General features: G+C 36.8%; 1 protein-coding gene and 1 long non-coding RNA gene across 6 annotated transcripts in view; one reads left to right on the forward strand and one right to left on the reverse strand.

The window, feature by feature from the left end:
* Window positions 1-24534, forward strand: part of BIRC6 (baculoviral IAP repeat containing 6) — a 173497-nt gene that overhangs the window by 121555 nt on the left and 27408 nt on the right. For all 5 annotated transcript variants that reach the window (XM_064414806.1, XM_064414808.1, XM_064414809.1 and 2 more), the window contains exons 64-65: window positions 211-375; window positions 2133-2301. In XM_064414806.1, the coding sequence (XP_064270876.1) occupies window positions 211-375; window positions 2133-2301 (334 nt within the window). The remainder of the gene's footprint in view (window positions 1-210; window positions 376-2132; window positions 2302-24534) is intronic.
* On the reverse strand, window positions 9643-12475 carry LOC135297345 (uncharacterized). The gene is made up of 2 exons (XR_010359360.1): window positions 11516-12475; window positions 9643-10406 (listed from the first exon to the last, which is right to left on the reverse strand). It is a non-coding gene; the product is annotated as an uncharacterized LOC135297345 (long non-coding RNA).

Here is a 24534-nt window from a genome sequence, read left to right on the forward strand (position 1 = left end):
GCTGACCTGTACCAGGACTCTGTATTTGTGGCAGTCTTTCCTATGGAAAGCTTTAATTTCACTGGATCCTGATGATATCTTTAGAAAGTTAATAAACTGGGATTACATTCTTTTGCATAACAAAGGCTTTTTAAAGATAGTGCTACTAAGATGAAATCATTAAATAATTATAATAATTTTTTTTCTTTTTTTCTTATTTTTTAACTTTAGCCACAGGTGTCAAGTACACACAATACTGCATCAACAGAAGAACAGCAGTTGTACTGGGCTAAGGGTACAGGATTTGGAACAGGCTCTACAGCTTCAGGATGGGATGTTGAACAAGCCTTGACTAAGCAAAGACTAGAAGAAGAGCATGTGACCTGCCTTCTACAGGTGTGCAATTATGAAATTTTGATTAATGAGAGGCATTTAAAGCATGGATAATAAAACTCGAGTTTTGTCAGTCACACAGTAGAGTAATTACAATATTTTGGGCAAAAATTATTTACAGACAACTTAATGTCTTAATAGAAAATTATATAGATCATATTTTGAGCAAGGCTGTTTTCAGATGTCACTAGGCTGCTGCGTAGAAGACCTGGTTATGAGTTCTGAAAAGAAACTTCAGAACTTACGTGCCAAACAGTGTTACCTATTAATTTCTTGCATACTTTTCACTCTACTTTAACGAAATGCCTGTAGTTGATACTGGTGTTCATGAATGTGTTATGTCAATATAACAAAATCTCTCATACATACTAGAAAATCTTGAGTATGTCAGTTACATGACAATAGTAGTTCTTCAGTAAACATCTAGATCTTAGTAAAATTCTGATATCTTCTAAATACCTAGGAGAAGGATCCTGCATAGTCAGGCTTTTCAGTCCATTATGAGATCCAGCCAATCCCTGTTATCTTGGATCAATGTAGGGAATATGAGATTGTATCTGGTCATCAAAATTTTAATTCACAGAATCCTGAGTTCAAAAGCACTAACTAACCTACTGGGGTTTAGAGCACAAAGGGGATGAAATTTTGAAAACGCCCACACCCTGATGAAGATACCATTTTGATGATCAGTTATTTTAGCCACTATGGATTACATGGCACAATCGTCATATCCCTTGCAAAAGTACAATAAATAAAATTTGAAAACATTTTTCTATGCAAGAAAGAGGAAAATCACCTAAGTTACTCTCAGCAAAGCTTCCAGGCAGTATTTTGTATTCTGCCAGGGAGAGGTTTGGCTATGAATGTAATAAGTCATGAATTAAGGAGGCATTTGCTAAGGGCACTCAGCAGCTGAAGGAAGTAGCATTTTTCTGAACATGTCAGTCAGTTTTACAGCAGACTTCCCTGCTCTAGAAAGGTCTAGAGTAATTCTGTTGTACAGATTGCTAATAAGATGTTGCAGCAAAATACCATGGATAAGGGGGTTAGAACAAAGAGGGTGAATGAAAGAAAAAAGAGGCTGAAAAGGTGAATAGAGTCCCTAGGACTGAAAGCTAAGAGTACAGCTGCACAAATCAGAGCCATGGAAACCCTTATGTCTGCAACACCCAGTGAGGGCCTGTGAACTCAGGCACAGGCACCCTTGGGACAGGCGGGTGTGCAGTCGGGGGGTGCCTTCCCACCACTGCTCTTTGTTTACTCACATAAGAGCAGTGCTCATGAGTAGTTGTTCCTCCAGGTAACTCTTGTGCTCAGATGTGTTTCATTTGAAAACCCTGAAGTCCCATCCCAAAGGAAGTTACAAAAATACCTGAAGCATTTGCAGTTGTAAAAAAGAAAAGTCCTGCCGCTGGTTGTTGTACTTGGTGTTCTAAAGTGAAAAGGACTGGTCAGCTGCAGGTCTCAGTGGTCTGAGCTGGCAAACTCTTGCTTTGAGTAACTCCAGCAGGTTTGTCAAAATTCATATTAATTGATCTCCTGGAATAATTCAGAATTATAACAGTTACTTAATTTCATCATTAGCCAAAGTTTGAATAATCTAATAACCGTGTAGAAATTCTTCTTGGCCTGCTGAAATAAATACCAGAACTGAATTCACAAAACAGATAGTGAAGTGTTAGGGCATCTATCTTAAGGAAAATCAAAGTTATTTGGACTGAAATAAATCAGTTTTGATTAAGTACTTTGGTGTATTTCAGGTTCTTGCCAGTTACATAAATCCTGCAGGGAGTACATCAAATGAAGAGACTCAAACAAGCCATGAGGGGAGAGGCCAAAACAGCAGTGCTCTTCCATCCATTCTCCTGGAGCTGCTCAGCCAGTCCTGTCTCATCCCAGCCATGTCGTCGTACCTGCGCAACGACTCAGGTAACGTGTCCTTGCCTCCTCCAACATCAAAGCTTGCTTGCTTCTGTCAAATTAGTTTTTGCAAAACAGCAGGTGGTTCTTGTTTCAGTACATATGCCAGTTTAGAATTTTACTAATGGGACATTCACTTGAGAGCCTTAGAAAACAAAATAAAACAGAATCATGAGACAGAATCTTGTTGAAATTCCCACATTTGTTGCAATAGCTCTTTAAAATTGAAGTTCAATTCTCCAGCTGTTGAAACTAACAGGAAAATGGTGTTTTCTTCTGAAAAGTTTACATGTTAGTTCTTCTACAGAAGATACACAGAGAAAAGGAATACTTTATACAAGGCCATGAAACTTAGTGTGAAGAAAAATGTCAATTTTAAAGAAAATTGAGGAAATGCGTACCTGAATTTGATAAATGTTGCACAAAGGGCAATTCTACTTCAATCAAAGCTTTTTTCCTTTATTTAGGAAGTACAAAAATAAGCCTCTTATCAGAACTGTAAAATATTTCAAATATATGGGAACCAGTAAATTCTTGAGCTTTTTAAAGCAAAGGCGAATTAATTCAATGAGTTCATCAAATTTCTGCTTATACTTTTAAAACAAAGATGCTTTGATAGTTTTCATCTGGTATGTTGTACCTGGCTGGGGAAACCATTTCAGTTTTACAAGGTGGTGTGAAGCAGTATGGATTAAGCAAATGCCTGTGCGGAACTAATGACAAAATCAGCAGACTGGGTTTGTGATTTATGTTCAGTCTCACTAGATGACAGGCTTGAGTATGGAGATGAGCCTTAGGTTGGATTTTTATTAAGTTACTTGTTTATAAAGATGGATTTAATCCTGAAGTATCTGGAGGAGTTGTTGCAAATCTGGGTAATTTGGTTTTGGAGCTTATTTTGCCTGCCCTGTTTTTGGAGCAACTGATTAATGGGTTTGTCACATTTCCGCAGTTCTTTGGGATGCCTCTTGGAGGGTGTGGTGATGTGAATTCATGAAACAGAGTTATAGCTCCTTGAATTACAGCATACATTTTATGTTAGAGGTAAAAGAGAAATCATCCCTGTCTTAAGTTATTTGCAAAGCTACTTAGAACTAAAACAAGAATGTGGCTCTTTTAATTTGTAATAAGTAGGGCATTACATAATCTCGTGTGATGGAATGGAACTAGTTCAAAAAGTCTACTGGGGTCTTATAGTAAAAATAAAAATATGAAGATCTTTCACTTGTTAGTCTGCAGATTGACACCTCACCCTAATTTTGTAATGCATTTGTTAGTTCTGTTTGGCACATACTGCAGTGAGGAAAATGAACTAATGGTAGACCAAGCTTGTTATTGCAGTTGAAAATACAATGTAAAACAATGAAGGAAATGATAAAGTAAAAGAATAAAGTAATCTTTCTAACAGATACTTATAAAATCTTCTTTGTTGAGGAAAAGGAAGACTCATTGAAGGGGCTGGCAAAAATGCCATGTTATCTAAAGGATGAAGCAGGTGATCCTGAGTTACAGATGAATCACAGCTGCTGAAATTGCTTTTTCCTGTTTTCAATAGAAGAATGTATCTGTCTGTGGAAGTCACCTTTAACTGGGAAAGAACAGTCAGATACTGATAGGACAGATGAGATATGTGCTGGTGGTGAGAAGTTCAGACTAGTTTGGGACCATTTGTTTTCTCAACGTACAAAGAAGAGGCAAATTTTTGGTGAAATGTTTATTTTAGGTATGTTTTCCACTGCTGAGCTGCTGTTGTTTGTGGTTGACAGGTGGTGTTGAAATGTTGTGCCTGTGCGTTAACAATTAGGAAAGAGTGAGCAATGTAGCAGTTAAACTGTATAAAGCAAAGCAAAGCCTTGCTTTTTAGAGAAAAAAAATGAAAACTACCCTTCTGTTTACAAGTTCACAAAGAATGGGATTATTTCTATTGAAGTTTAGAACTGTAAAATCTAAGGGTTGTTATCCTTTGATTGATCAAAGCAATATGAATGTTTCCTGCTGTATTGTTCAAAAGCCTATACAGCACTATAATTAACAATGCTCTCCTGGATTTAAAAATGATAACTTTGCAAGCTTGCATCAGTCAGGCTCATCTTTGGAAGCACAATAGGATAGCAGTACGAAAGGGAAATGTGCAAAAAGGATGACTTCTGGAAAGAATGTCTTCTCTTTGTCAATATTTGAGTCAGATGCATTTAGTTGAGAAGGAAGCCCTGAAAACAGTTTGTCTTAGTGATAACAAGGCATCATTCCAGTGCAGTAATTACTGTTGAGTTGAAAGGCAGACAGATAATTTTCACGTTAATGAGTGCAAGTTGCACATAATGCTGGGGCTCTCAGTGTCACCGACGCTGAGTGTCAGGAGACATAGCTAACACAAGAGAAGCAGGTTGAGAAGCTCTGAAGCTGTGTTAGGTTCTGGTACAATGCTTGTGGGACTGAAAAAAAAAAATCCCCTTGATGCATTTATGGTTCAAACATTTCAAATACAGAGATTACTTTTTTATTATTACTACTATTTTTATTTTGGTTTTTAAAATATTGAAGACCAATGCAATGTAGTAGAACACATGTGAGTCTTTCCTGATAGAGCTTTATCTAATTTCAAACTTACCTTGAATACCTGTGTCTTTTCTAGCAAGGCTGAACGGGAGTCTAGGGAGAGTAGGAAAGGGAACAGCATTGGTAGTAGTGAGCATGTATATGTATTCTAATTTTCAGACTGGTGCAACTTCTGCTGTCAAAATGTACTTTCATGTGGGATAAGCAGGTAACTGCACTCTTCCTGTAACATGCTGGTCTGAGAAATTAGGGTATTGCATATAGAATGCTAACAGAATGTTCCTGGGTTCTGGCACCTGAGCAGGAACAAGCTGTGCCCAGCACAGTGATGACAGAAATTAACGATTTTCAACAACCCTATAACTTTCTCAGGTTTGAGTGGGTACTGGTAGGATCAGATGAAGGTTACCCTTATACTGAAGGTATTCTGCCAGATTTTAGGTTTGTTGTAATTATTTGAATAATAGTGATCTTCACATATCTATATGTATCTACCATAGACATAAAATAAAGGCAGGGGAAGAGTTTTGATATAAAAATATGTGCTATGAAGCTGCAGGCATGCTTTTTCCTTTCATTGCACAGCAAGCTGATAACTCTGTGGTGATATAAGACAGTAAGTATTCTGGTATTGATGTGAATTTTGTATTTTCCTTACACATATTCAATTAGGCTACAGGTCTAGCACATCCAGCTTGCAAAGCTTTTTCAGTAGATTGGCCTGTGTCACAGTGGTAAGTCTATCTAGGATTTTTGCTGCTTAAGTTTATTTTGGCATCCTGCTTAATTTGCCCAAAACATACATGGACTAGATTGTTATCTGTATAGTTCTAGATAAAAGGAATATTGATCAGACAAGCAGTGCTCACATAATATTTAGTCTTTTAGAAACCTCACCTTGAACCAGATCAGTACAAACCAGATTGCTCTGATATGTTCTGCAGCTTCATCTGCATCGAAGTGAGGTGATTGTGAAGTCCTTGCAAATTCTGACCACTTTAATTGATTTCTATAATTGCTTTTTTTCTTGTAGAGGAGGAAGGTTTATCTGTCTTTGAAGAACTTTCCTTAGTATGCAAGATTGCTCTTGTCGCAAGGGGCAATAGCTGCTGTAAACTTCACCATTTCTTGATAATTTTTTTGGTGTTTGCTTCATGTCTTGTTATGGCATTACTGTGGTTTTTACTGTCTTTCATTCTGTAAATGAGAAGGTTTATTTTTGCAACATGATGAGATTTTTTTTTATTATACCTATGTTTATTCCTAAGACTTAATTCATACTTACATTTGTAAAATTGATGTAGTTTTTAACTTCTGTATCATGAAACATTTATCATGTATTCATTACCATGCATATATGCACATTTGACACAAAATATCATGTAAAATCTTTTCACTATTGTCTTGTATACAGCATGTTTCATTTGAAAGATTTTAGGAACTCTTTCAAATGTGAACACTTCTCTTCTTGAACAAAATGCACAGTAATAAAATTTGTGCTGTACAATAAGAGGTTCCCAGCAAACGTGTGACCATACGTGACTGTCTTGAAGGTCTAGATTTTGCTAATACAAATAAGAGTTATTTGACTGATAGGTTAATGGAAATTAATACAAGATAGTACTTGCAAGTGGGAGAGAAGAAAGCAGTATGTATAATAGTCTTTGTAGCTAACAAGATTTACAGAGACAAGACAGTGGAAAGGAATCATGAAGCAGAAGGGGAATCAAGTGACTTTTTAGAACAGGGCAAGGACTGTCTATTTTTTAATAGGCTTGAACAGTAAGAAGCTGAGTGAAGTTTGGATTTGTCAATACCACAATATTAGGTAGTCTCTTCATGGTAAAAATCAAATCAGTTTTTCTACTGATTTGTTGTTAAACTAGTATCTAGCAAACCCTGAGATGACTTAGACTTGTTTAAAGCCAAATATCAAGAGAGGTTTATCACCTTTGCCTTGGAAAACAGACCTCATAGCAAGTTGCAGAATTCTGCTTGAATTCTCCTTGTTTGAATTTCCAGGCTTACAGGAAACAGATGATACTGTAGTTTTAGCTGGGGTTTGCTTACATGCTCCTTTCTTAGGCACGTTTCCTTCTTTGGTGGACAAAATGCCATGTGATGTGGTCAGCATAGCTTGTAGTGTTACATGAGCTTAGTCTTCCCTGGGTTTGACTGCAGAGAACAGATGATGCATTTCTGTGGGAGGGCTTTGCTAAAAGGATTGTCTTTACTGACCAAAGTGTTCCACTTGATGAGAGTCCAGTATTTGCTTTCAATGCACTTTTCATAGTTTACCAAATACTACCACATCATAGACTTATGGACTCATTAATGTCGTGCTGCCTTATCCTGCTGCCAAATTCCTCATTGTGAACTTTGTCTAATCAGTACTTTGGACAAATCTGTTGAATATGAATGTGCTGCATTCTTTTTTCTGCCTCTTTTGATGTACCTTTGTTAGTTTAGTCCATCGAAGTGATACTGTTCAGGCCTCAGACCATGAACTACACTAGTGGGTCTGCTGAAGATAGAGTATTTCTTTCCTAGCAATCTCACTTATTCTCAAGGCACTGCATGGTGTTGTTTTACTTTCTATCAAGTTCTCCAGTCCCACTGAACTGAGTATGTTGAGTACTCTGAGGCAGGTACACTGAGCTCTTTATTTGTCCATCACTGAAGGTGTGACGGTACTGCTGCAGTGTAGATGTTGAATCATCATGCAACTCTGCTTTTCCCTAGACTATTTGTGCTGTGTATAATGAGAGGTAGTTGCCATTAAGATATTTTTGGTTGGTGAAATTCTTAAGCATATCGGATTAAATGTATAAGTACTGAAGCTGTTTATTAGAGCTCATTTAACTAAAGTTAGACTTAGGTCCACATGAGTATAGCCTGCAGGTATTACCTGTTAAGAAAGGATATCACATTGCTGTTTTAAACAAAATGTAACTTGTATGCTGAGGCAGTCTAATGATAATGTTACCCTGCGACTTCCCTCTAAAGATCAAAACCTTTGCTATAAATGAAATCAGAAGTACAGTGGCAGTTTAGATAGACAGCATGTAATTACTGAAATAAAAAATTCTCCTAGCCTTCATTAATGTTAATGAGCTCATTCACTGGTAAAAGAAATCATACTGACCCTATGCCACATTTGGTTATAATTTTGGGATTGGTTTTTGTCTGTTTTGCTGTTGAAGAGCTTACAAAAAAAAGGTGCAGTATTTCACTGTAATGCTGTTGTACTAGTTGAATCACAATTTCGAGAAGAGACTATGCACTGAGATGATACGAAATAAAACTGTTTATTTATTTCACAGAATTGACAAGTTTTAAATAACTTCAGGATCAAAATAAACAGCAGTAATTTCTACCTGAATTTCACTTTTCAGGTTCTTGTAATATTTCATTTCAGAGATCCATCTCAAATATCCTGGTATTATGAGATTAAATGCAATAATATCCATAAGTATGTAGATATAAGAAGTACATTGAAAAAATAATAATGGTAATATCTGTTCTGTAGTCTTAAATAAACATTAGTAACCTGCATAATTCCTCTAGAATGTAGCTTAGTTTTACAGAATGCTTTGGTGCTTCATATACTGAAAATAAGTATACATTTAATAGAGACTTGCTGAAGACTGTGGCTGGTGAATAAATTTTCTTGTCTGCATGTACTTCCTTCCAGTGCAGCCTCAGCCCTGTTTATCATCTCTTCTAGTTGAGCCAGTATTGACTCAGAGCTGCAAAACCAGAATATACCATCTTCCACCTCATTTGTCCATAAGTCAGTGTTACAGTGTGCAACTGACTGAAATATCATTGCCAAATTCATTCTCTTCTAGGTCCCTGACCTTATTCTATGCATGTTTCAAAGTGACTTCCAAAGGCTCAGTTGGCTTAGCAGTTACCAAATTCTATACACTAATAAGCTATCACCTATGTAAGGGATGTATTTCTTCACATGTCATTTTATGGAGGGACTGGATGTAGTTTTGTAGCCTAGAAGAAATTGAGCTGATACTCAGAAATGCAGCTGCTCTGTTGTTCCTGTGGCACAGGTAATAGTAAGAAAAGTATTTATTAAAATCAGTTTCTTTTTTTTTTTTTTCATGTTGTTTGTTCAATGAGTTTTTAATCCTAAGCTCTCAAAAGTAATTTTCATTATAAGGTACATGTGAGATACATTCATGTATACAAAAAATTCTATGGTCTCAGACTGTCCACAGCTTTGGATCTAGTTTAAAGGCATATGTAGATTTAATTAAATATGTGGAATTACTTTCACTAATTTCAGTAGCCAAATGGTATGTTCTGTGAAGTATGCTTAAGAGTTGCAGTTCGGGCCTCAGTCATAGACAGTGCAAAATGGGAAAATTTCTTCAGGACTTGGTCCAGAAAGGGAGAGTACAGTCTTCTGGACAAAGGTTTTCCATGCAACACTCTGAACCCTTGCATGGTATGTTTTACTTGAAAATAAGCATCAGGGTGAAAACATGAGAATTGTATTTGGCTTCTGTTAAAGACATTCTAAAAATGGTGATATAGAAAATGTAATTTAAGATTTTTTTCATTTAGAGAATATGTATTAGTGTGTCATTGGAATTATTAATATGTCTTAAAAGAAGTACTAAAATTATTCTTTTTTTCACACCACTTTAAAGTATTTTTAATTAGAAAAGCACATTGTTAGTATAGCATGATGATTTCAAATACAGATTTAGTAAAGGCAAGAAAATCTAACCTTTTTCAGCTTTCCACAAGACTAACAAAAATGCTGCAGAATATAGTCAATAGTTAAAATTTTATTTATAATATTACAACTTCTAGTATAACAGCGTTCCTGTTTCCACACTCATTATACATTAGTGTAAGTTATAAGCCTAAATTATGGTGGCCTAAAAATAAAAAACCCTTTTGCCTGTTTTCTGGTCTCAGCTATGAAGAGACATACTGCACAAAACCATAGAAAGCATGGGACTTGCTTATAGTTACTCATAGATGTAGTTTATCTCTTCTATGTTCTGATTATTTTCAGTGTTTGGCTGTGTTTCTGTCTTGCATGTTTGCTGGCAATAAAACAGTGCCTTCTCTGATCCTGCTCTTCAGATTTCATCTGTTACCAACAAAATGTTGTATTTGGTCTGCCTTCATTTACGTAATTTAGCACCCTAGCTGGGCTCATAGGTACACTTTGCAGTCATTGATGCAGCACCCTTAGCCAGACACCTCACTCTGGAATGTTTTTGATACTCCTTTCAGAGAGTGGTGGGGGATTTTGCTTTAAATTTAGAAATCATCCTTACCATTGCAGGTCTTTGCACTTTGTTCTGTACAATTGATTTTCAAAAATGTCATCAAAGTGTAGTGTAGATGTACACAAAAACAATAACAAATAAATTGAGCACAGTTCCAATAATCCCAAGCAGTGCTAAAATAGATTCTTCTTTTTCCTCTTTCTCCTCTTGCCTTTTTACATCTTCTAGTGTTGTGATGGCAGAGGTCCCCATTTTTCCTGCAAATACCTTCACCAGTATTCTGGCAGCTAGCTAGAAAAAAGAAAGCAAATGGTAAATCTGGTCTGACAAACATGCAAGCTTCAATCTTTTTGAAAACAATTCTGTAGTTCTTCATACAACATTTCTTAATGCTGCGTTTATTGAGTTGCATTTGTCTTTTGTTTTCTTTTTGTGTGAACGTGTTCATGTTAAAAATAAATGTTCTGTAGGTACAGATTTGAAAGGAGTGAAAAATAGCTTGGTTCTTCAAGCCAGTTAGTATGCTTTATTACAAAAGACATTTAAAATGTATCTTAAGCCAGCTTATTTGTTTATAAAAGATGGTACTGGTGAAAGCAGATATGTGAGCATTGTCAAATACTCTGAAATGCCTGGGGAGGTTATATGCATTTTTAGCTTTTCTTAAATATTTAACTGCCACGTAAAAATACCAGTAGAAAATATTCATGCCTGCTATTTTCAAACATGGAAAATATGCTTCCTTAATACAGTATCACAATTGTTTCTCACAAGCCCCAAGCAGGCAATTGCAAGTGAGATCTTATCCTTTTTCATGTTTAACAGATCAGCTTTTGGACATCCATGTAACAGTAAACATTTATCAGAAAATGTCTGTCTCTTCAAATATAAAGGTGGTTGTTATGTATGCTGATCATTGCAGTATGCCACAGGATGGTAGTACTTCTGTAGTAACAACATTCTATGCAGTTTAAGAATTCGAGTAGACATTTACAGATGCATGTATGATTTGTCATATATTTTTTGGTTGCAGAAGTGAGGTTGACAGCTCATTTCTATTACTTAGCTGCTCTTGTACTCTTAATCTGCAGTCAAATATCTTCTAGAAACATATTCCCTGTAAAATTATGTTCATTGGTGACTTGTATGTTCATCTTGTATGTAATCTGCGATGCTGTTTTAGCTTTATTGATCAGAAATTTGATGGGGATTTCTACTAGTTCAGATCACTCCAATTTACTGAAGATATACAATCATTTTATAGTGCAATAGCATCTTTCTCTCCTGGCAAATGGCTTTAATCGTTGGAGATTAAGGTATTTCTGCTGTGAGTCTTAATTAATGTCATCAGCTCAGAACATATCTTACAGAAAGGTTAAAAAAAAAGAGGTATTTCTTACCCTACATTGCATCAGGAATAAAATGTCATCAGACATGCTTCTTACTCGTCGATTCAGTGGCAAGCCAGGCTTTTATCTTCATGAAGGAGCTGCTCTCCTCTCTCAGACAGACCAGATAGGAGCACGTACAGTTTCTTGATGAAGAAGTTTATCAGTGAAGATAATAATGTTGCAGAATCTTCCAAATGGCTGGTGTTTTTTCTCAGTAATCCACAAAAGCAAGTGTAGTCGAAAAGACAGTAAAGCTCTTTCTCATAATGATCCTCACTGTTGACTAATTCTCATTAAAATTGAGGCTTTTTTTTCCTTAGCTGATGCAGAGCAACAAAATGCATGCTGTTCTCTTTTGTCTTAAAAAAAAATACAAACAGCTCCTGGTTTTATTCAGTTATACTTAGTTATTTATTAAGACTTCAGAAGCACCCAGCCTTTGATGTACTCTTTGTGGCAGCCGTCTGAAGAGGCTTTCTCACGTTGACATGCTGTAATTCCAAATGCAGTGAACTACGTGCAGTCACACTATGTAATTTTAGTCCAGCCTGAAAAAGGATGGAAAGAGGTCTGCTTTGCTGGCAGTAGTTGGAACGCTGTCACCCACCTGCATTCAGAGCCTCTGGAAAGAATTCCAAGGTATTCTTCGGAGCATTGCATAACTCAGCCAGGCAAATCTGAGGAGAGGAATGACAGTGGCTTTAGTTGCACACTGTGGTGAGCTGTGACATTGATTAAACATGCACTTGGCACTTGCTGAATAAAGAAGGAGCTACGAGCCACCCTTGCAGACAGTGAGTTGCATAACAATGTGCGATGGCTCTGCTGTTTCATCGGCAGGCCGGGCACATTTTAATCCTGTACCAGCCGAGAAAGTGCACGGTGTAAAGAGGAGCAGAGTTAACTGTACTTGGGGGTTTTCTGAGCAAGTGCTGCATGACAAATGGTGACATTAAGGCATTCAGGCTGAAACAGTGTTTCTGCCTTTTGTCTTTTTATGCTTTGTTTGACAGGCAATTGTTTCTATGAGAAATAAATGCTTTTCCTCTTTAATTCATCACCCAAAGAATGCAGGTTACCATGTAATTAATGAAAACACTTAAAAATAATCCTGTTCTGATTTCTTAGGAAACATCAGCACAATTTTTTTCCTGCTTAAATCAGAGAGGGAATTTTTTCCTGCCCAATTGGAAAGGGGGGAGAACTCTGTAAAGTCTTCTCTTCCCAGTCTCTCCAGACAAAAAAAAAAACAAAAAAAAAAAACCAAAACCATACAATTTTAATGGCCTCTGGAAGGAGCTGTATTTCAAATAATTTTATTCAGTCACTTTGATCTATGAAGGCTACCAATGCAATGTGTTTTTATTGGTGTAGCATAGCTTCTTGCTGTGAATGCAGCTGTATTTTAAATATATCAGAAAACTTGTTTTGTAAAAAATACTTGCAATGCCAAGCAAGTCAGAATTCTAATGTACAAAAATGTACTTTTGTGTATGTTTTTGAAAAATCAAAATACAATTTATCAAATTGAGTTTGAACAATAGGGATGTAACTGGAAAACCTTAATCATTTTCCAGAAAAGCATATTTTAGGAGTTACAAGGCATTGTTTGAAATGCAGTGTTGAAAAATCTTCTATAGAGAAAGCAGAAGACAGTAAAATCATTGTTTAAACTCTTTCCATTTTCAACTTAATTACATTTTTTTATCATTATTTTTCCCAAGTGTCTAAGTACATTTGTTAGTTTCTTAGTAACAGACAAAACTGCATATTTTGCATGTGCATTATTTTAATGGTACATACCACATTTGAAGCACTGTGAGTTGTATGGTGCTTTTATGTGATTTGCCCTGTATCCCAAAAGTCATGTTGCCTCAGTGAAATTGTTTGATTCTAGAGGAATAAACTTACTAGGTTAAATCTCTTCACCATAGCTTCCTTAAATATATATTTTCTAATATTTGTATATGATCTTTTCTTTCCTTTCAAGCTCTTCCCTTTGTCTGAAAACACTGCTTCATCTTCAGTTGTTCTTGCAGTTGTTTTGTGTCTGTGTACCTTGAATGTATTTCTGTATCCATTTGGATCCATTGAGAGATACAAAGATGGGGGAATTTTTCACCTGTGTGTTCTGACCATTCACGTTGCTGACAGCACCTAGCAATAACAGAATGTTCAAGCCGCTGTACTGTATTAACCCTCACATGTTCAAAATAAAACCCTTTCCCTTGTGAAAGAGGAAAACTGTGCAACGTGAATATTTTATTTAAAGATTAATGATGCCTTTGCAGCTAATTACGATGTACCCACGGAGAGCAGAAAAAAAGTCCTGAAACATTTCTTGGCCTGGTTATTACCATGGCTGAGGTCTCATCGTGGTCTGCTGTTTTATAATTGTGCTGCAACTGGCATTTCAGGGGGAAACAAATCAGGCAGGGCTGCCTTTGCACACAGGTGAGGGGCAGAGCTGCCTCCTGCACAGTGTGATTCAGATGCAGCGTTTGCCGCGGGCTGACGGCGTTTCTCCCTCGCATCCTGCCCTTGCATTGCTCTGCACGTCGGTGTGGACATGACGTGAATGGGTTTGGGAAACAGAGCCAGCCAAAAATAAAGCTCCAGCACGGCACAGTAAGGATGGGGAAGTAGCTGCTTAAGCTGTCAGTGGTTGCAAAGAGTTACTGTTTGAGAAGAAGCAAATAAAGGTTGTCAGAACATTTGTCAGTTATAGGAAACTCAAGGAATTCATCCATGTTAGGTGGAAGCTGGCATTTACAAATAACTTCCTTATAGCATCTCCAGTGTGGAGAGAAAATTTCATGCAAGATTTCTCACATGAGTGAAGTGAGTAATGCAGGGTGATTAGAAAAGGCCTTGATTTATCCATAACACTAAATATTTGGAAAGATGGGGAGATACTTTACATTTTGTATAAAATAACATTAAAAGTCTGGGAGTACATTTTATAGATGTCAGTAATAAACCCACCTGTTTTGGGGTGAACATTACATGGTTATATAGTGTGTGGAGTTTGGACACTGGTATCCAAAAACATCCTAAATTTAATTCTGTTACTTCCATCTAGGAAGAGCTTTCAAGCACTTAGTAAGACTTTGGCAACTCCTCAGTAACTGATTTATGTGGTATTCTGAGAGCAGGGCAAATTTGGTTGATTAGAGGTCACTCTGTTCATTACTGCTGAAGTCACTTCTATTGCATGGGAATAGACCTTAGGCAGTACAAATGTATGTCATATTTTAAAGATATTCATACTTCAGGGGAAGTTGCCAAGCTATCTTGTAAGAACTCCGTGGTATAAATTCAACAATTTACAGTCCTGACCCTTCGATGATCATTGTCCTGCTGCACGCTACAGCTACGAGTAATGTGGCACACCCAGAGCATCACAGTTGCAAAAGAAGCAAGTTCTCTTAAGTGTATGTTTTATTTTTCCTCATGTATTTTTATAAATTTGTAGAATTTGGATTTTTGTGTATGCTATAATCATTCTATATGCTGTATTTTTAAATTAAAATAGTATTTACTCAGTTTTACTGAGTTTTTACTCAGATCATGTCTAGACTTTGAAATCTATTTCGGTTAAAATGCTCTAGTGAAATCCAAAAGATCAGTTGTCCATGAAGACAACTTTCCCTTGTAGTTGTTCTGAATTTTCCCTAAGATGAAAGAAAGTACTTGGAATGAGGTAGCAAATGTATTTTGTAGGGTGATGCATTCTAGTTTTTTTCTCCAACAACCTCCACAAACTTCCTTTATGAGGTCTGGTGGTTTTTCAGTTAAATTGTAGAACAATAGAGCAAAGCTGTGTCTCTTGGGAGATGCAATAGTATGCATAAATTAAGATGAACTGGTTGGCTTAGCATAAGCAAAAAGTGGATAGCCACATTCCTTCTTTCTTCTTTAGTTTTTTTATTTCTTTTTTCTCTCTCTCCTGATAACACAGATACTGTTTCCTTTGTGGGAGCTGTTAGCCTATTTTTTATGATACAGATTGATGTGTGATGCCCTTGAGTCAGCAGTGATAGGCATGGCAAGGTTTCAAAGTATTATTTTACTCTCATGCTGAAAAAAAGAGGAAGGACTCAGGTCCTGCATCTGAACAAACAACACGAATTATTTTATTTAGCTTTCTTACTATTCTCTTTCGTGGCTTTTTTATGTATTTCAACTCAGCATTGACTTGATGATTTTGACACTTCAGCTGTACACTTCATCTTGTGTTTCTTCTGATTGAGGAACTCCATTGTTCTTTCAGTTATTGTCTGAGGGTTTTCCTGATTTTGTAACTTAGATGCCAACCCAAAGTACCCTTGGAAAAATTCAGAATTCTCTCATAACTAACTACAGAAGTTTCTCCAGTCGGTTCCCACCTGTCAGTTTTCGCTTAGGAAAAATGTTCTTGTTCCAGTTTCTCCCCCTTGCTCTGAAATGGTTCTGTATTAAGAAGTCAATTAAATGGATGTGAAGTAGTACCACTTCTGCCACAACTCTTTCAGCACCAGCTTCTCTTGGTACTGGTCAAGCTCAATTCCTGTGACCATGGTCAGAATGGACACTGCTATTTTGTCAAGAAAAGTGCTAAGTTTGACAATAGAAAAAACAGCCTTTGGAAGGTGTCATGTGACATGTCATGTATTTGTTCAGAAAGAAGTATTTAAATCACAGTCTTCAAGTGCAGAAGCAATTCAGAAGTCAGTGACTGATGATTAATGTTCCTGAGTTAAAGGTGAGGATTTCAGCCCCAGCTGTGTGTGGTGACCTTCTGACACTGGGCACTCTTCATTTTTCTCTTCTTATATCAAAAAGAATCTCTTGTATGGGTATTGTACCTTTCTAAAGTGGTTAGTAACTTCTGGAGTGTTTCAGTTCTGATTCAGTGCTGTTCTCTGCAACTCAAGAAAGGTTTTTTAATCAAGGACAGCAGGTTTTTGAGACCATTCTTTTACAATGTTTGACTGTAGGCTTCATGCTTCTATAGGAATATTAGGGCTTTCAAGTATCAGTTTTTTGAGTTCTCTTCTTCATAAATTTTGGTGTGTTAGAGGAGTCCAGTATGTGAATATTGAGTCCTTACTGGGCAAGCAGAGTAATGAGAACTGATCATAGTCCAGGAGGGTGGCTCTCAGGGAACTGCAGTACTACACCAACTTCTTCTTTCTCCAAAGTCCTTGAAGTATCTTACCATCTGAGAAAGAACACATCTTGCCCGTTTTCAGATGACTGATCATGACAAACAAAACAAACCTAGAGATTACTACACTCCCAGCATCTTTTACATGTTTCTTTCTTCTCTTTTGTTATCTTTATTTGGAAATAGTTTTGAAATAAAAGGATGAAAATATTAGCCCACAAAACCTCTTATTTCCTATTGCAAAGGAATAGGAATATATGCTTGTATTTTCAAAGCATTTAAATTAGCAGACTGTTTTCTAACAGATACTGCTTTTGGATTAGAACTATAACAGAATTTTTTTCAATGTCAAAACTGATTATCCATTTGACTGGTTAATCATATAAAAGATTTATGAAAGAACAAATCCTAAATTTGTAGCTTCAGCTCTACTGTGTTGCAGAAATTTGTTGTAATTTATAAGGAGTAATTATGTATTGAAACATCGTGGCATTGATATCTTTGAAAATTAAAAGCATAGTTGTAGGAATGAAGTAGCTTAAATTTTATTTGTAATTGGATACTGGATTGCATGACAGATAAAGCACTTGGTCTTTTAAAGACTGAGGCTTGCTACAAAGAGCTAATTGGAGGTATTTTTTTCAGCAAATTGGTATCTAGCAAAGTTCAGTGAGACACTGGAACTTTGCTTCAATCTTTATCTGTTCCTGTACTGCACATTGTTTTATATGGCTTTTAAACATAAATTCATGAACTGGCAGATCTTCATTGATTTTTTCAGCTGGTGGTATATTTTGCAGCTGCAAGTACAGAGCATACCTCAGACTAGCTTGTGACCTCTGGGCCCCTTCACTTGATCATAGTGAATTAAAGTGCCCATTAAATTTTCCAGAAGAAAAGGATTTTCATGGTTAAGATACTCAAGAAATGTCAGGTGAGAAATAGGAGGGGTAAAGACAAGATATCAGTGGGGCTACTCACATCCCATGTTGTTCTTCCTTCTGCTCATCCATATGTTTTTTTGTCCTGATGCCTAAATGATAGAGTATTTTGCTTTGGAATCAGGAGTGGGGTGTGGTTTTTGTCTGTCAGTTTCTTTCTGTGAGCCTTAAATAACAGAAGTTTTTCCAATTAATGACTACACTTCTGAAGGTGCTTTACAGGACAGTCCTGAAAAGCTAAGTAAACAAAATTTCTTCATCATCTGAGACCACTTTGGATTTCTGGACCTTTGTGTTTATAGGGTAATATCACTCTTGAAAGCTTGAGCAACAGACTGCTTATGTATCTGTATCTGCCTCCCAAGGACCAGTAATTTTTTACTATTCCCCTTTAGATCCACTTAGACATAACTCTTCTGATACTAAGCAGAGATATATTTTTTCACAGACCTTTATGCCTTGCACTCCACTGTGCAATATGTCTTATGTAAAAGGAAATGAAGCCATGGTGTTTGCCTTCCTGCCTCCTGCAGATGTGTTATCTTTCTTAATAAACTTTCAGGAAGTACTGTTAGATGCTCCTCCTTGATACAAGGATGCATAGAAGCTAACAAATCATACATGAGATGCAGCTGGTGCTCCTTTCATTCCTGAGATTGGTTTCTGTATGCTTACTTTTAATTGTTCACTTGAGAAATAAAAGGCCTGGGTCATTGCCTTCAAAAGTGTGTGGGTTTGGCCATGAGTGTTCAGTGAAATTCCCTCTGCCAATAGACTATCAGCATCTTGTGATGGCTGTTCACTTTTGGGAAAACAGTGCAGGTCACTGCCCTGTTTCAAGGCACAAGGCAGTGAAGTTTAGTGTGGAGGGAGCCTATCCTTAGGCTTTCCTGGGCTATTTATCTCTTTGCTAAGGCTCTGGAGTGTTTCACCCAGGCGTTCCCTTTTTCCCTTCAGCAGTTGGAATCCAACACTGGTAGCTGTATCCCTGTATCATAGGACAAGCCTGGGAGTCTGTAAGTAATGGTTTGGTTTCCCCTCTGAGGGTAGTTGGTAAAGGTGTTCAGCCAGCCCTTTAAAATTGTAGGTACCACACTGCATCTTTCCAAATTTCCAGAATAATATTACCAGTCCTACAATTTTTTCTTATTTTACTTTAGTTAGACAGTACATCTCAAGTGGTTTCATGTAGACTTGGTGATTATGGTTGGGAGTATGAGTGGTGGATGTGTGAAATAGATTGCTCTGCAGTGCCACATGCTACAAACATTCACAGATTTTACTAGAGGCGTTAGGAATTAATTGTAAAAATTATGCCTCATTACCAACAGGCTCAGTCTTTTTTGAAAACTTCAGAGAAGAATGTGACACCATACTGCATGTCCTACAGTTCCTATATAGCAGAAATGTCTGATGTGCTGCCTTCCTTCTTTTTTAACTCTTGTGCCTTCCTGGTAAGATACAGTAAACACTAACAGGACACAAATGTTTTGAGGTACCCAAGAGACCTCTGAAAGAACTCTAAGTAACGCATTTTCAGTATTTTGTGTTTCTACATATTAGAGGTTTTCCCAAGTAGTAAGTGGCAGCACAATTAGATAAGCTGCTAAGAATTTCCTGACAAAAGAAATCCCTTTCTGACTAAAGAAATCCCTAACAATCCCTTTCTGTTCATGTGCAGAACAGATTGCCAGGGGTTGTCCTAGACATTTTTGCTTTGCTTTTCCTAAGAGCAAGCTCACTGTACTTTCAGGGAAGGGTTTTGTCAGCTGGGGTGTGTGTCTTGATACGCATTTGAAGAACTTACTGAGGTGAGGGCTGGCTTTCATTTTCAGCAGTTGAAAGTCTTATTTATTTAGTCAAGTCATAGGTTTTCATTTTCTGGCCAGTAATAACCTTATTTGCAATTTATTTCTTTTGTGTTCTTTTTTTCTCTCATGTTTTCAAAAATATAACATTGTAAATGTATTTGGCACTTCCCATATTGTTATGCAGACACTTCCCACTCAGAGTGTTTCCTTTCTTACTATCCTCTGAGGGTATTCTTAGTCCTGAGTACAAATCCAAGGAAGTGGATCCCTGTGATTGAAGGAATAGTCTATGGCAAATTTTTCCAACACAAAGTATAGATTTTTTTTTATGATGGGATTTGTATCTTCTTGCCCTCTCTAAAGGACATCAAGATAATGCAGCTTATTAACAAAAAAATATTGTATTTCATTTTGAGTTATTTTTTGTTGCTCTGCTGTAGCATCATGGAGGATGATCCATTTTAATAAGTGGTGCAGGAACTTGCATGAGGTTGCAGGAAGGTGAAAATTTTCCTATTCCAGAAGTCTTAGAGATGATTCTTCCTATCACATGGTTTATATATTTACTACATAAGAGCTATTTGCACTCTAAGGCACTTTGAATATGCAGTAAATACAAAAATACCTTTCATTTAACTTGGACTCAAGGAAGCTGTAACTTTTCAGCATGCTCTTTGTGTGTTTACTAAAAGTCCATCTTGGTATTTTAAAGAACCAACTATTCTCTGAAAAATACACTGGAGTGATAAAAGTTCTGGTTTGCATATGCACAGTAGCTCTGCTATCTTGGCCAAGCAAAATACTTAGATATTGAATACAGAATGAGATGCTTAAGTAGTCTCCTTTTATCCCCTGAGGACATGATCTTGTAGGTGTGCTCACACATACAGGAAAAAATCAAGCGCAGCAATCACACATCCTTTCATTCCAGTAACAGTCTTGGTATCCTCTGCTGACAGAGCAGAAGACCCAAATCTTGGCCTTTTTCCATCTGCTGAAGTAATGGTTTAAAAGTGCTCCACAACTTCATTATCTAATTTTGAATTTCTGTATCTATTTCTGCAGCATGTGCAATGAAATGGCAGGTTTCCATCTTATTTTTGATTCCTATCTTATTCTAAAATACTAGTGACTGTTTTATGGCCTGGAAGAGGTAATGCTCAGACTGAGGACCATTTCAAGGTGGCTGCTTGCCCACTCCTCTGCCAAAAATAGTGAAATCACTATTTCCTTCTCCATTGCAGGGATGACGAAAGCCAATGTAACTTTTATAAAGAAATCCCAATTCTCATTCTAAGGGTAGTGATATCTTTCCTTTCATCTCTGTGTAGTGCTGCACACTTAGAACACTTAAGATGACTTGATAAGCAAGCCTCCACCTCCTTCCTTATTTTGAACTTATTTTTACTTTTTTTTTAAGAAAGATGTTTTCTGCAGAATATTTAAATCTTGTCTTTTTCTCAGCAGAAAATATTTCTCTTATTTTTCTGAGTGGAAGATGAATTTGACACTTCTAGCTTACCTTTATTATTAGATTTATTTTAGTACATCGACCTCAAATAGAAATCATTGGTCCTTTCTATCTTACTAAATGCCATAGTGAGTTGTATTAGCAATAAGTTTTTTTTCATCCCTTAACCAGGCAAACAATTTATTCTCATGCAGTCTCTGAATGTCTTTATATGTGCCTTTCTTCACATTTTTCATATATTTTTAAATTAGTTTATCTTTTATTTATGCCTTTCTCTATATTGTTCTTTATTTGTTTGTTAATATATAACATTCCCGGAGCACTGATGCTTCCAACAACACCGCTTGTTTTCTAGATTGTAACACAAACATGATTTGGTTAGAGCTTTATGCTTTAATTGGATTCCACCTATTTTGTTGTTTTTAAGAACTGGTAATGGGTAAATCCAGCTTTCTTTCAGAGGAGAGATTATTAAAAGTTGTGGTGGGGTTCGATCCCATGGCAGTTTGTGCTTACTCTTTAGGACTTTGCTCACAGTCTTTCTGCACTGATGCCTACTGGGCCATTCTTAAAATCAAATAAAACCAATTAATAGACAATTTTACATTTTTAGATTTCATGAATTATTCTTGCTTGATGATAGATTCCCAAGCCCCATATAAGATTCTTCTGTAAACTGCAAGAAGAATCTCTCCATTACCTGACCACATTTTCAGGTTTGTTTGGAGTTCTGTTTAAGGGCACAGAGTGATCCCTAGTGGATTCCATTATGACGGGCTAAAGTATGGCATTAAATAGTCACATATCCAAAACTGGGCATCATGTGTGGCTTTAGTAGTCACTTATGCTTTAAAAGCTCAATTTGGTTTTCATGTCTTTTGTACTGTTTCGGCTTCTTTTTCCCATCCTTTCAAATGCAGGAAATTGTGTCTTGCTTATTGAACTGTACATATTGGCCTAAGGAAATAATGTCTTGCACTTTTTCTGGCAAAGGGTTTTTTCAGGATTCGTGGATACATGTGTGAAAAGTGTTGTTTGACTTGACTTGAGTACTTTCCTGAAAGTACTCAATTTCACCAAAATCAAATGTTCTTTAAAAAATAAGCAAGCCAGAAATGGTTAAGAGCACTCGTGTCGAGTGCTCATTACCGTGCTGCGGATGACTGACCCACTTCCCTGAGCAGTGCATTTTGCCTGTCTAATTGAGCAGTTTTCCTTTCCTCTTGCAGTTACACTTTTTTTTCCCAAGTTTCCTAGAACACACAGTAATAGCAATGCCAAGACAGACCAAGGTTGTTAGGCTGCCACTTTATCACTGATAGTGGACAATAACAGGGAGAATATAGAGATGGGGCTGACATGCAGATGCTGCTTTGGTATTGCTAGTATGTTGCCAAGGGTGGTGTCCCCTCATTTATTAGCCCTTGATGGCCTGTTCTTACATCAATTTACCCAATTACTTTTGAACCTGTGATAATATTTACTACCCTGACATTTAGCGCTAAGCTTTTCTAAACCTTAAAAGTGATCTATTGTGTAGTGTGTGTTCTTGTACAAATGGCACGATTTCTTCTAATGGTGTGCCCATTCCTTTGAATGTATTGATCAGTCCAATTCTACTCACTTTTTTTACCACTCATAATTTAGAAGCAATGTCTTTATGATACCCTTCATTAGTCACTGAGGCTGCAATGTCTTTATTTCGTTTTAGATAGTGCAGCAGCTCATTCTGTACCTTGTGTTGTTTAGTCACCCTTCTCTCTTTTTTCCAGGTCTGTCCCATCTCTTTGATAAAAGGGGGCAATACACATGGTGTTGAAGTGATACTAATGACTGCAGCCTCAGTAATTAATTTATAATTTATTATCAGCTTTTCTAACATTTGGCCTGATTTTTTTGACTGCTAATGGGCTCAGTGCTGACATCAGAAGGACAAAATTTTCAAGTTGTGTCTGAACAATAATAGTAATAATTTGGAGCATGACACTGTACCCATTAAATTCAGAGGCCCACCCTTCTTGTGTTGTTTTTCTGCTCTGACATGGGCTTTGTGACTCATGGCCTGTGAGGGTGCTTAACCCCTTTCTCCTGTTTCATCATTCAAGCGATGAATCTGTCCTGATGTCATTTTTCCTAGTACTGAAAACAGTACTGTGAAAATGCTGGTGTTATTCCTATCTTAAAATAAGTGAACAAAATGTCAGGCTAATTAAATTACTACAAGATGACAATATTTGGAAAGCTTTTGTTTTATTTTTACTCAAAGGCTAATGTTTTCTTAGAGATCTGATTTGGAGCTACTCTGTGGGCAATCTCCTTTTCTATCAAAGCAGAGCAGAGCACAGGGTGTTAATTAGGCCTATTATAAAAGAGGCTTGCCCTGGGTTGATTCTGAAACAGAAATTCAAGAGGCAGCCGAGCATGACGTATTTGGAACCGACACTATTGCCTGCAGCAGGGACTGCATTCATAGATCATATGTTTGCAAAGATGCAGCAAATGGGGGCTGAAGAACAGCTCCAGTTTTCAGATATTTAGCAAAAGGGTGTGTGGCCCTGTAGGAAGGACAGAGTGCCTCACTCATGCTTGGCAGTATAAGTGGACACAAGACTGTGTCTTCTGAAGGTTTTAATTAGAAATACAAAATTAGTGCTCCCTTTGTGTGGTGGGTTTTGGTTTTTTTACTGAGCAGTGGTGCTCATAGCAGCTGATAGTCTTTAATATGATAATGAGATCCTGAAGTCTTTAATCTGATCATGGCTAGGGGTAATAACATACTGAGGCATCAAAAAAAAGTTCTCACTAATTACTAAGCATGAAATGGTGTAAAATTGACAACTTTTGGATCTTACTTTTAATTTATTTGGAGGTTAAAAATCATGAAATAAAAATGAAAAATTTACTGCCGGGTGAATATGGTACTGTAGTCGTGATCTTAACATTGGTCTTAAAATTTAGTAAGTTGCAGGGTAATTAAGAATGTCTTATCTTACTTTGAGCTTCTTAAGCTGATGATGCCATGTCTTTTAAATTTTATTATCATGAAAGAAAAAATAGGTCACTCAGAATACACTTATATTTTCTTGGGGGTTTTGCAGGGGAGACTTGGATACACTGTAGTAAATATTGAGCATTTGTGCATGATATGAATAAAACAGTTTTATAATACAATTACTCCATATGACTGGTGGTTATCTTTCACATTGCTTGAAACTGAGGCAGGATTAGATGGCTACTCTAGGATGAATATTTAACAAAACACAATTATTCATAATTCTCAGAAAGGTAAAACATCTTATTGAAATAAATCCAAAACAAAATAAGAAATGAAATGTGGAGGCATCTCTTGGGTCACTGGAAACTTTACCCCGTGCAAGAAGGAGGCCTCCCTTTTATTTCTGGGGTTTCTGTATGGGTTCTCTCCTGAACACATTTTTCTTTTCAGCTCCTTCCTTTTAATTGATCATTTATTATGGTCTCTCTCATATTTGCAGTGGTAGATCTCTGAGAAAAGAAATAAAAGGACTGTAGTTTTGGAAGAGTTTCCAGTTTTGCTGTGGCTGCCAGCACAACCTTCTTTCCTCCAACAAAGGCAGAGCATCAGTCATGTGTATTGGTCCAAAGTAAAACAAGTTTGTACAGAAGAAAAATACTTC

Source organism: Passer domesticus, chromosome 3 (assembly GCF_036417665.1).
Source record: "Passer domesticus isolate bPasDom1 chromosome 3, bPasDom1.hap1, whole genome shotgun sequence".
NCBI lineage: Eukaryota > Metazoa > Chordata > Aves > Passeriformes > Passeridae > Passer > Passer domesticus.